The 15894-nt window shown below is 43.1% G+C and overlaps 1 protein-coding gene and 1 long non-coding RNA gene across 4 annotated transcripts in view; one reads left to right on the top strand and one right to left on the bottom strand.

Moving 5' to 3' along the window:
* The window catches only part of LOC138855414 (uncharacterized), a 358079-nt gene that overhangs the window by 284933 nt on the left and 57252 nt on the right, over positions 1 to 15894 (bottom strand). The window lies entirely within an intron of this gene.
* LOC128703383 (uncharacterized) overlaps positions 1 to 15894 on the top strand; it is a 112261-nt gene that overhangs the window by 81594 nt on the left and 14773 nt on the right. For all 3 annotated transcript variants that reach the window (XM_053798012.2, XM_053798013.2, XM_053798011.2), the window contains 3 exons: positions 7992 to 8056; positions 11928 to 12008; positions 13812 to 13973. In XM_053798012.2, coding sequence (XP_053653987.1) covers positions 7992 to 8056; positions 11928 to 12008; positions 13812 to 13973 — 308 coding nt within the window. The remainder of the gene's footprint in view (positions 1 to 7991; positions 8057 to 11927; positions 12009 to 13811; positions 13974 to 15894) is intronic.

Raw genomic sequence — 15894 nt, 5'->3', positions numbered from 1 at the left:
GTTACTAAAAACAACAGACATAGCCCCACTCCACAAAGGGGGCAGTAAAGCAACAGCAAAGAACTACAGACCAATAGCACTAACATCCCATATCATAAAAATCTTTGAAAGGGTCCTAAGAAGCAAGATCACCACCCATCTAGAAACCCATCAGTTACACAACCCAGGGCAACATGGGTTTAGAACAGGTCACTCCTGTCTGTCTCAACTATTGGATCACTACGACAAGGTCCTAAATGCACTAGAAGACAAAAAGAATGCAGATGTAATATATACAGACTTTGCAAAAGCCTTCGACAAGTGTGACCATGGCGTAATAGCGCACAAAATGCATGCTAAAGGAATAACAGGAAAAGTCGGTCGATGGATCTATAATTTCCTCACTAACAGAACACAGAGAGTAGTCGTCAACAGAGTAAAGTCCGAGGCAGCTACGGTGAAAAGCTCTGTTCCACAAGGCACAGTACTCGCTCCCATCTTGTTCCTCATCCTCATATCCGACATAGACAAGGATGTCAGCCACAGCACCGTGTCTTCCTTTGCAGATGACACCCGAATCTACATGACAGTGTCTTCCATTGCAGACACTGCAAGGCTCCAGGCGGACATCAACCAAATCTTTCAGTGGGCTGCAGAAAACAATATGAAGTTCAACGATGAGAAATTTCAATTACTCAGATATGGTAAACATGAGGAAATTAAATCTTCATCAGAGTACAAAACAAATTCTGGCCACAAAATAGAGCGAAACACCAACGTCAAAGACCTGGGAGTGATCATGTCGGAGGATCTCACCTTCAAGGACCATAACATTGTATCAATCGCATCTGCTAGAAAAATGACAGGATGGATAATGAGAACCTTCAAAACTAGGGAGGCCAAGCCCATGATGACACTCTTCAGGTCACTTGTTCTATCTAGGCTGGAATATTGCTGCACACTAACAGCACCTTTCAAGGCAGGTGAAATTGCCGACCTAGAAAATGTACAGAGAACTTTCACGGCGCGCATAACGGAGATAAAACACCTCAATTACTGGGAGCGCTTGAGGTTCCTAAACCTGTATTCCCTGGAATGCAGGAGGGAGAGATACATGATTATATACACCTGGAAAATCCTAGAGGGACTAGTACCGAACTTGCACACGAAAATCACTCACTACGAAAGCAAAAGACTTGGCAGACGATGCACCATCCCCCCAATGAAAAGCAGGGGTGTCACTAGCACGTTAAGAGACCATACAATAAGTGTCAGGGGCCCGAGACTGTTAAACTGCCTCCCAGCACACATAAGGGGGATTACCAACAGACCCCTGGCAGTCTTTAAGCTGGCACTGGACAAGCACCTAAAGTCAGTTCCTGATCAGCCGGGCTGTGGCTCGTACGTTGGTTTGCGTGCAGCCAGCAGCAACAGCCTGGTTGATCAGGCTCTGATCCACCAGGAGGCCTGGTCACAGACCGGGCCGCGGGGGCGTTGACCCCCGAAACTCTCTCCAGGTAAACTCCAGGTAACCTATGCCCTAAGTAAAGAGAAACAATTCTGGCTGGCTGGCTGCCTGACTGACTAGCTGCATGGCCAGTCAGCCAGCAGCAGCCGCAGCAGCAGCAGCAGCCGCAGCAGCAGCAGCAGCCGCAGCAGCAGCCGCAGCAGCAGCAGCAGCAGCAGCAGCAGCAGCAGCCACCGCCGCCGCCGCCACCACCACCGCCACAGCCTCCACTGCCTCCGCCTCCTCCTCCTCCTCCTCCTCCAGGCAGGTGAAAATGTCCACCTGTCAGTGTGTTTGTGACAATGTGAGTATAATTTCTGTACCTAATACTAGTGTCAGAACAAAGATTGGTTATGAAATGACAAGAACTATTATAAATTGTAATTATCAGAACATAAAAATTATATAAAATATTATGAAAAATGGAAAAAAAGATATATCGGCAACACTTCTGCAAGCGGCAGCACTCCATGTTGCCTCCAGGTGATCGCCAAGTGCCAACTTTGCGGCCTCATATCTCGGTAAGTACTGACCCTAATTTTTTTTTTTATCTTATAACACTTAGAAAAATGTAGTGAACGTATATATACGTTTGGACCGTTTACGGGTTAAATCATTTGTTAAAGCAACTGCTCAAGAAGAAATTTTTCGCCTAGCTAGTAGTAATAAGTTATCACAAGTAATATACAGTCGACCCTCAACTAACGGCAGCATTAAGTAACAGCAATTTTGTCTAACAGCGCTTTTTGCCGCAGAAAAAATGCCTTAACCAACGGCAAAAAACTTAACCAACGACGTTCGTCTGGAACGTGTTGATGTGCCCGGAGACTCCAAGAGTCAGTGTGCCATTGTTTACAAGCTGTTGCGGTCGGTTTCCATATGTGCCTCCCATATATTTTGGATTATTCCACTATTTCTAGTGCTTGTAACCGCTAAATAAGCCACCATGGGTCCCAAGAAAGCTTCTAGTGCCAAGCCTGTGTTAAAAAGGGTGAGAATTACGATGGAAATGAAGGAGGTCATTGAAAAATACGAGAGTGGAGTGCGTATGGCTGCGTTGGAAAGGCAATACAACAACTCACATTCAACCATCAGTACTATCTTGGCAAACAGACAGGCAATCAAGGAAGCTGTTGTTGCAAAAGGTTCAAGTATGTTTTCAAAACAGAGACCACAAATAATTGAAGAGGTAGAGAGACTGTTATTGGTATGGATAAACGAAAAACAATTATCAGGTGATAGTGTTTCTCAGTCTATAATTTGTCAAAAGGCAAGGAAGTTGCATGATGATCTCATTAAGAAAATGCCTTAAAATAGTGCTGTTGCTGATGAATTTAAGGCCAGCAAAGGCTGGTTTGAGAGATTTAAGATTCATGGTGGCATACACAGTGTGTTAAGGCATGGTGAGGCAGCCAGTTCAGACAAAAATGTGGCTGAAAAATATGTGAAGGACTTTAAGGAATATATAGAGACTGGAAACCTAAAACCTGAACAAGTGTTTAATTGTGACGAAACAGGCCTGTTTTGGAAGAAAATGCCAAACAGGACCTACATTACTCAGGAGGAAAAGGCACTCCCAGGAAATAAGCCTATGAAAGACAGACTGACATTAATGTTGTGTAGTAATGCTAGTGACTGCAAAGTGAAGCCTTTATTAGTGTATCACTCTGAAATTCCCAGAGTGTTCAGGAAAAACAGTATCATCAAGGGTAATTTGTGTGTGCTGTGGAGATCAAACAGTAAGGCATGGGTCACTAGGGTATTTTTCTTGGACTGGTTTTATGGTGTGTTTGGCCCCACTGTGACAAAATACCTTCAGGAAAAGAAATTGCCACTCAAGTGCCTCTGGTAATGGACAATGCTCCTGCTCATCCTCACGACTTGCAAGAGGAAATTGCAGGGGTTTGGTTTCGTTAAGGTGAAATTTTTGCCTCCTAATACAACTCCTCTCCTCCAACCCATGGACCAGTAAGTCATTTCAAACTTCAAAAAACTCTACACAAAAGCAGTGTTTCAAAAGTGCTTTGAAGTGACCTCAGACACTCAACTGACCCTAAGAGAGTTTTGGAAAGATCACTTCAATATCCTCAGTTGTGTAAACCTTATAGGTAAGGCTTGGGAGGGAGTGACTAAGAGGACCTTGAACTCTGCTCAGAGGAAACTGTGGCCAGAATGTGTAGAGTAGAGGGATGTTGAAGGGTTTGGGGCTAGCCCTCAGGAGGCTATGCCAGTAGTGGAAGCTATTGTGTCATTGGAGAAGTCCTTGGGGTTGGAGGTTTGTGACGAGGATGTGGAAGAGTTGGTGCAGAACGACGAGGAAGAACTAACCACTGCAGACCTGTAAGAGCTTCAGCAGCAACAGCAATAGATCACATCTCAGGAATGTTCTTCAGAGCAGGATGAAGAGAGACAGAGGAAGATGACTTCATCAAGGATTAGGGAAATGTGTTCAATGTTTACAAAGTTGCAAGCATTTATCGAAGAATTTTATCCTGTCACCCAAGTTGCAAGCCGCATTGGCAACATGTACAATCACACTCTTGTGTCCCATTTTAGGGAAATCCTAAGGGCACGTGAGAAACAGAGCTCTCTGGACAGCTATTTTGTGCAACAGGGGTCCAGTGACTCTCAAGCTGGTCCTAGTGGCATTAAAAAACCAAGGAGGGAGGTAACCCCACCAAAGAACTTGGTACCTGAAGTCCTTCTGGTAGGGGATTCTCCTTCCAAGCAATAGACACTCCTGAATCTCCCCTGCTGCTGGCATATCACTCATCAACAACTCCACAATAAAGGTAAGTGGCAATATAAACACAAATGCAGTATAATGTGATCCTTTATTGACTACGTTTCGCCCACACAGTGGGCTTTTTCAAGTCACAAACAGAACTACCTGGGGTGGAAGGAACGCGAGTATTTATAGTCCGGCTGAGGTCAGGTGAAGAATGCTGCATCTGATGATGTACCGAGTTGGGTTGTAGAGTTTAAAAACTTGGGTAGCTTGGAAAGGAGACTGGACAAGTTTGTGAGCAGACCTTCTACAGTGTTCTTATGTGGGATAGCGATGAAGAAGTTTCTTGGCAAGTGGTTCAGCTATGTTATAGAAGCCACTATTCTGGTTGAAGTTGTCGGATATAGAAATAAGTGATGATTCCAGGATTCTTCGGTATTGAGTGTTGTCTTCTGTGGCGATAAGTCTTGAGTTTCTGTAGTTTATCAAGTGGTTGTGTGAATTACGGTGTTGTACGCAGGCATTCCTTGTGTCATCAGACCTGCTTGCGTATTGGTGTTCTGAAATACGTGTTTGGAGGTCCCTTGATGTTTCGCCCACGTATAACTTGTTGCAGTCATTACAAGGGATTATGTATACCCCTGCAGAGGATGGAGGCTTGTCCTGCCTACTACTGGTGATGTCCTTGATGGTCGTGGTTGTGGAGGTAGATACTTGGAATGATGTTTTGGCAAAGATGTTGGAAACATGTTTGGCAATGGAGTTGGTGGGAAGGACTATGTATCTCTTCTCGGCAGTGTCTTCTCTGGGTGTGTTGAAGATGTTTAATGCCCATCGTCTGCAGTCTCTGATGAAGTGACACTGCCGAGAAGAGATACATAGTCCTTCCCACCAACTCCATTGCCAAACATGTTTCCAACATCTTTGCCAAAACATCATTCCAAGTATCTACCTCCACAACCACGACCATCAAGGACATCACCAGTAGTAGGCAGGACAAGCTTCCATCCTCTGCAGGGGTATACATAATCCCTTGTAATGACTGCAACAAGTTATACGTGGGCGAAACATCAAGGGACCTCCAAACACGTATTTCAGAACACCAATACGCAAGCAGGTCTGACGACACAAGGAATGCCTGCGTACAACACTGTAATTCACACAACCACTTGATAAACTACAGAAACTCAAGACTTATCGCCACAGAAGACAACACTCAATACCGAAGAATCCTGGAATCATCACTTATTTCTATATCCGACAACTTCAACCAGAATAGTGGCTTCTATAACATAGCTGAACCACTTGCCAAGAAACTTCTTCATCGCTATCCCACATAAGAACACTGTAGAAGGTCTGCTCACAAACTTGTCCAGTCTCCTTTCCAAGCTACCCAAGTTTTTAAACTCTACAACCCAACTCGGTACATCATCAGATGCAGCATTCTTCACCTGACCTCAGCCGGACTATAAATACTCGCGTTGCTTCCACCCCAGGTAGTTCTGTTTGTGACTTGAAAAAGCCCACTGTGTGGGCGAAACGTAGTCAATAAAGGATCACATTATACTGCATTTGTGTTTATATTGCCATTGTGTCGGTATTTTATACCATTTATTTCCAAAGGTAAGTGGCATTTAATTATTGTTTATTTTGCATGCCCCATTCCTTTCCATATAAGGAAATGTATATTTCATGTCAGGAATGGATTAATTCTATTTCCATTATTTCTTATGGGGAAAATTAACTCGACCAACGGCAATTTTGACCAATGGCAAGTCCTCTGGAATGGATTAATGCCGTTGGTTGAGGGTCCACTGTACACAGGAGTCTTCTGGCAGGGCTGCATCTGCTGTTGTTGCCACCTCCCTAGTTAATAACGATAATAAACTTGTTGAACTAGGCATAAGAATTAACAACTGGGCGTCTACATTGCAAACTGAATTGTTTGCAATCCTAATGGCGCTGAAGCTAACTTATGACACTGAGCTTGACTCTATCATCATTACTGATTCTATGTCATCATTGAAGGCTCTTGATTCATATAATGACTCCAACAACATGCTCATTGGAGAAACCCGGTATAGATACTCAAAAATCCAGGACAAAGGAATTAATGTACAATTGCTATGGGTCCCATCACACATTGGATTACTCCTTCATGATAAAGTTGATATGTTAGCCAAGAAGAGTACCCAGAAGGAGAATGTAAGATAAGATAAGATAAGATAAGATTTCGTTCAGATTTTTAACCCCGGAGGGTTAGCCACCCAGGATAACCCAAGAAAGTCAGTGCGTCATCGCGGACTGTCTAACTTATTTCCATTGGGGTCCTTAATCTTGTCCCCCAGGATGCGACCCACACCAGTCGACTAACACCCAGGTACCTATTTGCTGCTAGGTGAACAGGACAATAGGTGTAAGGAAACGTGTCGGAATTTCCACCCGCCGGGAATCGAACCCGGGCCCTCCGTGTGTGAAGCGGGAGCTTTAGCCACCAGGCCGCCGGGCCACATCCAGGCCGCATTAGGAATAATATTAGGAGAGAAGTAAATAATGAAAATGATTGTTATAGGAATGCAGTTAGAAGCCTGAGTAGATCTATAACCCACTATGATAACATGAACATAGATAAGTATGTTTATGGAGCAACGTGCAATGTGAACAGACTGACTGATGTTGTAGTGGCCAGACTTAGGCTTGGTTACAAGTACTTCTGGCAGTTTGGGAGACACACAGATGATGATCAAACTAAATGTAAATTATGTGATCAGACATATGGTCACTGTCTTGAACACTATGTGCCTAATTGTCCAGTTATTGAGGAATACAGAGATAGACAGTACAATAACCTATGTGACATGTCAAGATATCTTATTAATGAAAATAAGATACCAGATATACTAAGCAAATTTCCTAAATTTGCTTGTAACGGATAAGTGAACTATAGATATGTAGATATAAATCCATATGTATTCCTGTTAACCCTTTGGGGCCTAGTTCCTAGGCCTTTTGTGTATCCATATGCTCTTGTGCTACCATCCACAGGATGGATATGGGGTGCACAATAAACTAGCCACTTCGGTGGCAAAAATCTAAATCTGTATAAGCAGGGCCCCTGTACAGCAGTAGCCCGGAACCTAACCTGCTGTATAAGCAAGGCCCTCCTGCACAGCAGTAGCCCGGAACCTAACTTGCCGTATAAGCAGGGCCCTCCTGTACAGCAGAAGCCCGGAACCTAACCTTCTGTATAAGCAGGGCCCTCCTGTACAGCAGTAGCCTGGAACCTAACCTGCTGTATAAGCAGGGTCCTCCTGTACAGCAGTAGCCCGGAACCTAACCTGCTGTATAAGCAGGGCCCTCCTGCACAGCAGTAGCCCGGAACCTAACTTGCTGTATAAGCAGGGCCCTCCTGTACAGCAGAAGCCCAGAACCTAACCTGTATAAGCAGAGCCCTCCTGTACAGCAGTAGCCTGGAACCTAACCTGCTGTATAAGCAGGGTCCTCCTGTACAGCAGAAGCCCGGAACCTAACCTTCTGTATAAGTGGGGTCCTCCTGTACTGATTTAGCCAGAGAGTTATAGATATGGAGCAAACTGCCAAATAGAATTAATCAAACTAAACTGCTGGGCAGTTTTAAAAATAAATTTTAACAAATTAGTGAAAAGGGGTTAGGTTCACAGAGAGCCTGCCTAGCACAGGCCAGTAGGCCTACTGCTGGTACATCACAAAAAATAATCATAAAGGACAGTTTTGTAACTAGTTGACGATTGGTTGCAGTACGAGTGGCTACGTATGTACAGTGCTGTATCGCAGAGATGGCCACATCATTGAGATGCAACAAGGTGAGTCATTGCAACTTGTCAGCTTATCAGTTGTCATACCTTGTCAGCTAAGTTATCAGTTGTCACAGCTTGTCAGCTAAGTTATCATTTGTCAAAGCTTGTCAGCTAAGTTGTCAGTTGTCACAGCTTGTTAATTAAGTTATCAGTTGTCACAGCTTGTCAGCTAAGTTGTCAGCTGTCACAGCTTGTTAGCTAAGTTATCAATTGTCACAGCTTCAATATACATACACATACTGTGTACACATGCATGCAGCTAACACACACATGTACACACCTAGCCAAGCATGTAAGAAAATTAGAGAAAGTGCAAAGGTTTGCAACAAGACTAGTTCCACAGCTAAGGGAATTGTCCTATGAGGCCTCAATAAGGAATTTCACAGCAGACCTAGAGACTGTTGATTGGCCTACAGAATTCTCCAATGCCAATGGTATTGACGATTGGATAGACATTTTTCTTAACAAAATACTTAGACTATACAACAAACATTGTCCTATAAAAACAAAACAGATCACGAATAAACGGCTTGGTTGCCCATGGCTAACCAACACCATTCTGAAATCCACTGATAAGAAACACCAATATGAAAAGCAATATAGACATGGCTTAATACACAAAGATGTTCTTAAACAATATTCAACAGTTCTCACCAAATTAATAAAGAAAGCCAAACAACTGTACTACTCCAGCAGATTCAATGACACAAAAGGAGATATAAAAAAGACCTGGAAAACACTTTCCCAGATTCTGGGGACCCACAAACTGAAAAAAAAGCAAGAATATTGTTCTAACTAAACCTCATGAAACACCACTGCATCCCACTGATACAGCTAACAAGATAAACGACTTCTTCTCAAACATAGGATCTAATCTCGCCAATAAAATCCCACGTACCAATGCCTGTGCCGGGGACTACCTAGATGGGAATTTCCCAAATTCCTACTATCTTGTACCAACTGAGCCTATGGAAGTCACCGAGATCATAAAGTCACTTAAAAATAACTCGGGTAATCTGTCTCACGTCCCACCGTTATTGTACAAGCGAGCAGCCCATGTCCTTTCGCATGCTATTACATTACTTTTTAACAAGTCACCAGAAACTAGCACTTTCCCGACACTACTCAAGACAACAAGGGTTACACCAATACATAAAGGTGGTGACCCTACAGACGTAAACAACTATAGGCCAATATCAAACTTACCATTGCTATCCAAAATCTTCGAGAAACTCATGCACAGGAGACTATATTCATTTATAACGTCACAAAACATACTCAACTCCTGCCAATTTGGATTCAGGAAAAATAAAAGCACTAATGATGCAATTATAAAAATGCTAGACCTGTTTTACACAGCATTGGAAAATAAGGAATATCCACTAGGAATTTTTATTGACCTAAGAAAAGCGTTTGACACAGTAGACCACGGCATCCTACTCCACAAACTTGACCACTATGGTATAAGAGGCCATGCACTTGCATATTTTAAATCCTACCTTTCTAATAGGTATCAGTATGTCACCATTAAAGACACAGCCTCATCAATACGGCCACTTGATACTGGAGTTCTGCAGGGAAGTGTCCTTCGACCCCTGCTCTTCCTCATTTACATCAATGATCTTCCAAACATATCCCAACACCTAAAATCCATTCTCTTTGCTGACAACATGACTTATGTCATCTCCCACCCTAATCTTGCCACCCTCAGCACCATTGTTAACGAGGAGCTGCTCAAAATATCGACTTGGATGACAGCCAATAAACTTACACTTAACACTGGCAAAACCTACTATATTATGTTTGGTAGCAGAGCAGGTGTTGCACAACTTAACATTAAGATCGACAACACTCTAATTGCCAGACATAATGAGGGCAAATTCCTTGGCCTCAACAACCTAAATTTCAGCACCCATATCCAACACATAACAAAAAAAGTATCCAAAATGGTGGGGATCCTCTCCAAGATATGATACTATGTGCCGCAAACTGCCCTTCTCACTCTATACCATTCACTTATATATCCATGCCTCACCTATGCTATTTGTGCTTGGGGTTCAATTGCAGCAACACACCTAAAGCCAATAATAACCCAACAAAAAGCCGCAGTAAGAATAATCACTAAATCCCATCCCTAGCAACACACCCCCCCACTCTTCATAGATCTAAACTTACTCCCTGTTCAGAACATCCACACTTACTACTGTGCAATCTATATCTACAGGACCTTAAATTCCAATATTAACCTTGACCTAAAATGCTTTCTTGATAGTTGTGACAGGATCCACAGGCATAACACCAGACACAAACATCTCTATGACATTCCCCTTGTTCGACTAAACCTTTACAAAAATTCAATGTATTTCAAAGGACCTAAAATCTGGAACACCCTACCTGAAAACTCTAGAACTGCAGACACATTCATCACTTTCAAAACTACAGTTAGAAAACATCTTATCTCCCTGATCCACCCCGACAACTAACTACATGATAACCACCTGGTGGTTCACAATTACACTCACTCAACCACTGACTATAAACCCAGAAATACTAATCTTAATCTTAAAATAATAAATCCTAACTAGTCATAAGTTTGCCTATGATACTCCAATATAAACCCTTTGTATTGTGCCAAAACAAAAGCATTCACATTGCTAAACTCACAAATTATGATGTAGTCACTTAGCCTTAATACCATAATCTGTAAGGATTTAATGTTGAGAATTAATCTAAGTCTGCTCGAAATGCCTAGCCATGCTAGGCGTCCTAGTGGCCCCCTCTGTAATTAGTATTTTATAACATGTAAACCACACAATACCCAAAACCTGTAAACCCTACATTGTAACCCTTATAGAGAATAAACTTGAATTGAATGAAGAAACGTTAAGGGAAATCAACCTGACTACACTGGAGAACAGGAGGGTCAGGGGAGACATGATAACAACACACAAAATACTGCAAGGAATTGACAAGGTGGACAAAGACAGAATGTTCCAGAGATGGAAACCAGGGATCACAATTGGAAGTTGAAGACTCAGATGAATCACAGGGATGTTAGGAAGTATTTCTTCAGTCACAGAGTTGTCAGGAAGTGGAATAGTCTGGCAAGTGATGTAGTAGAGGCAGGAACCATACATAGCTTTAAGAAGAGGTATGATAAAGCTCATGGAGCAGGAAGAGTGACATAGTAGCGACCAGTGAAGAGGCAGGGCCAGGAGCTGTGACTCAACCCCTGCAACCACAAATAGGTGAGTACATCGCTTGTTTTCCTCCTATAAAAATTATTCTCCAGCCAGTTATAAAATTATTTAATAAATTTAAAATCTGAGAAAAAATTTATTTACATGAGAGTGGTTTTCAAGATATGGGTCATGACTCCCCTTTGAAGGGCCCCGGACCCCATCAGAGGGCCACAGACCCCATCAGAGGGCCATGGACCCCATCAAAGGGCCACAGACCCCAACACAATCTGCAAACCTTAAAATTCTTAAATACTTCAGTCTTGAAAAGGCTCAAAAATATTACTTTTCTGCAACAGTGAATCACTGAAATTGTGACACATTTGCAGTGATACAGAAGTAAAACTGACAGTGTTACAGTGCCAGTGTTGCAGTGACAGTGTTACACTGCTAGTGTTACAGCAACAGTGTCACAGTGCTAGTGTTACAGTGACAGTGTCACACTGCTAGTATTACAGTGATAGTGTTACAGTGTCACACTGCTAGTGTTACTGTGACAGTATTACACTGCCAGTGTTACACCATATTACAGTGACAGTGTTACACTTCCAGTATACAGTGAGAGTGCATCAGTGCCAGGCAACAGGTTATTAGTGCCAATATAAGAGTGCCAGACTAACAATGCCACTGTTGACCAGGGTCGAGGGCCATCAGAGCAGTAGATGCATGTAACTCCCTCCACTTCAATTCTTCCAGTGCACCTCACACGACTCTCACAAGTAAGTCAAACATCATGAGTAATATTTTTGGTATTAACAATGATAGTCAGGCTAGAGATTGTCGAGTTTCCTACACTATCTTGACACTATTCTGTATGATAGTTACATTGTGGGAACACCAGCAGTGTTGCTACACTATTGTATGTGATACATTGTGGGAACACCATCAGTGTTGCTACACTATTCTGTATGATAGTTACATTGTGGGAACACCAGCAGTGTTGCTACACTATTCTATATGATAGTTACATTGTGGGAACACCAGCAGTGTTGCTACACTATTCTGTATGATATTTACATTGTGGGAACACCAGCAGTGTTGCTACACTATTCTGTATGATAGTTACATTGTGGGAACACCAGCAGTGTTGCTACACTATTCTGAGTGATAGTTACATTGTGGGAACACCAGCAGTGTTGCTACACTATTCTATATGATAGTTACATTGTGGGAACACCAGCAGTGTTGCTACACTATTCTGTATGATATTTACATTGTGGGAACACCAGCAGTGTTGCTACACTATTCTGAGTGATAGTTACATTGTGGGAACACCAGCAGTGTTGCTACACTATTCTGTATGATAGTTACATTGTGGGAACACCAGCAGTGTTGCTACACTATTCTGAGTGATAATTACATTGTGGGAACTCCAGCAGTGTTGTTACACTATTCTGTATGATAGTTACATTGTGGGAACACCAGCAGTGTTGCTTCACTATTGTATATGATACATTGTGGGAACACCAGCAGTGTTGCTACACTATTCTGTATGATAGTTACATTGTGGGAACACCAGCAGTGTTGTTACACTATTCTGTATGATAGTTACATTGTAGGAACACCAGCAGTGTTGCTACACTATTCTGTATGATAGTTACATTGTGTGAACACCAGCAGTGTTGCTACACTATTCTGTATGATAGTTACATTGTGGGAAGACCAGCAGTGTTGCTACACTATTCTGTATGATAGTTACATTGTGGGAACACCAGCAGTGTTGCTACACTATTGTATATGATACATTGTGGGAAGACCAGCAGTGTTGCTACACTATTCTGTATGATAGTTACATTGTAGGAACACCAGCAGTGTTGCTACACTATTTTGTATGATAGTTACATTGTGGGAACACCAGCAGTGTTGCTACACTATTCTGTATGATAGTTATATTGTGGGAACACCAGCAGTGTTGCTACACTATTCTATATGATAGTTACATTGTGGGAACACCAGCAGTGTTGCTACACTATTCTGTATGATAGTTACATTGTAGGAACACCAGCAGTGTTGCTACACTATTCTGTATGATAGTTACATTGTGGGAACACCAGCAGTGTTGCTACACTATTCTGTATGATAGTTACATTGTAGGAACACCAGCAGTGTTGCTACACTATTCTGTATGATAGTTACATTGTGGGAACACCAGCAGTGTTGCTACACTATTCTGTATGATAGTTACATTGTAGGAACACCAGCAGTGTTGTTACACTATTCTGAGTGATAGTTACATTGTGGGAACACCAGCAGTGTTGCTACACTATTCTATATGATAGTTACATTGTGGGAACACCAGCAGTGTTGCTACACTATTCTATATGATAGTTGCATTGTGGGAACACCAGCAGTGTTGCTACACTATTCTATATGATAGTTACATTGTGGGAACACCAGCAGTGTTGCTACACTATTCTATATGATAGTTACACTGTGGGAACAACAGCAGTGTTGCTACACTGTGGGTGATCCCACAGTGTAGTGTCATCGAGAGCATCACTAATACTCAGTACATCCACCAGGTGGGTCGCCATCCAGACGAGCCTGCCCATTCCTGGGAGTGTGGAAGATAGGGAGTGGGGACTGTGAGCATGAGGTGGATGTCACCCATCTAAAGGTGGGTTGTGGACCACTACACAACCTCCAGTTCATCCACCAGTGTTCCACCCACACTGTTAAACACTGTAAGTACTGATGCATGATATATGGGTTGATGGATGATGTGTGGGTTGATGGATGATGTGTGGATTGATGGATGATGTGTGGGTTGATGGATGATGTGTGGGTTGATGGATGATGTGGGGGTTGATGGATGATGTGGGGGTTGATGGATGATGTGGGGGTTGATGGATGATGTGGGGGTTGATGGATGTGTGGGTAGAGGGACGATGTGTGGGTTCATGGATGATGAGTGGGTTGATGGATGATGTGTGGGTTGATGGATGATGTGTGGGTTGATGGATGATGAGTGGGTTGATGGATGATGTGTGGGTTGATGGATGATGTGTGGGTTGATGGATGATGTGTGGGTTGATGAATGATGTGTGGGTTGATGAATGATGTGTGGGTTGATGAATGATGTGTATGTTGATGGATGATGTGTGGGCTGATGGATGATGTGTGGGTTGATGATGTGTGGGATGATGGATGATGTGTGGGTTGATGGATGATGTGTAGGTTCATGGATGATGTGTGGGTTGATGAATGATGTGTGGGTTGATGGATGAAGTGTGGGTTGATGGATTATGTGTATGTTGATGGATGATGTGTGGGTTGATGGATGATGTGTGGGTTGATGATGTGTGGGATGATGAATGATGTGTGGGTTGATGTATGGGTTGATGATGTGTGGGTTGATGGATGATGTGTGGGTTGATGATGTGTGGATTGATGGATGATGTGTGGGTTGATGATGTGTGGATTGATGGATGATGTGTGGGTTGATGTGTGGGTTGATGATGTGTGGGTTGATGATGTGTGGGTTGATGATGTGTGGGTTGATGGATGATGTGTGGGATGATTTGTGGGTTGATGATGTGTGGGCTGATGGATAATGTGTGGGTTGATGGATGATGTATGGGTTGATGTGTGGGTTGATAGATGATGTGTGGGTTGATGATGTGTGGGTTGATGGATGGTGTGTGGGTTGATGGATGTGTGGGTTGATGAATATGTGGGTTGATGGATGATGTGTGGGTTGATGATGTGTGGATTGATGGATGATGTGTGGGTTGATGGATGGTGTGTGGGTTGATGGATGGTGTGTGGGTTGATGGATGATGTGTGAGTTGATGGATGATGTGTGGGTTGATGGTGTGTGGGCTGATGGTGTGTGGGCTGATGGATGATGTGTGGGTTGATGAATGATGTGTGGGTTGATGGATGATGTGTGGGTTTATGATGTGTGGGTTGATGGGTGATGTGTGGGTTGATGGATGATGTGTGGGTTGATGAATGATGTGTGGGATGACGAATGATGTGTGGGTTGATGGATGATGTGTGGGTTTATGATGTGTGGGTTGATGGATGATGTGTGGGTTGATGGATGATGTGTGGGTTGATGTGTAGGTTGATGGATGATGTGTGGGATGATGGATGATGTGTGGGTTGATGGATGATGTGTGGGTTGATGGATGATGTGTGGGTTGATGGTGTGTGGGTTGATGGATGTGTGGGTTGATGGATGATGCATGGGTTGATGATGTGTGGGTTGATGTGTGGGTTGATGATGTGTGGGTTGATGTGTGGGATGGATGATGTGTGGGTTGATGTGTGGGATGGATGATGTGTGGGTTGATGTGTGGGATGGATGATGTGTGGGTTGATGGATGATGTTTGGGTTGATGGATGATGTTTGGGTTGATGGATGATGTTTGGGTTGATGGATGATGTGTGGGTTGATGGATGATGTGTGGGTTGATGGATGATGTGTGGGTTGATGGATGATGTGTGTATTGATGATGTGTGGGTTGATGATGTGTGGGTTGATGTGTGGGATGGATGATGTGTGGGTTGATGTGTGGGATGGATGATGTGTGGGTTGATGGATCATGTTTGGGTTGATGGATGATGTTTGGGTTGATGGATGATGTGTGGGTTGATGAT

The sequence above is a fragment of the Cherax quadricarinatus genome, chromosome 93 (genome assembly GCF_038502225.1).
Source record: "Cherax quadricarinatus isolate ZL_2023a chromosome 93, ASM3850222v1, whole genome shotgun sequence".
NCBI classification, from domain to species: domain Eukaryota; kingdom Metazoa; phylum Arthropoda; class Malacostraca; order Decapoda; family Parastacidae; genus Cherax; species Cherax quadricarinatus.
This window is presented reverse-complemented; position numbering and strand designations above follow the sequence as displayed.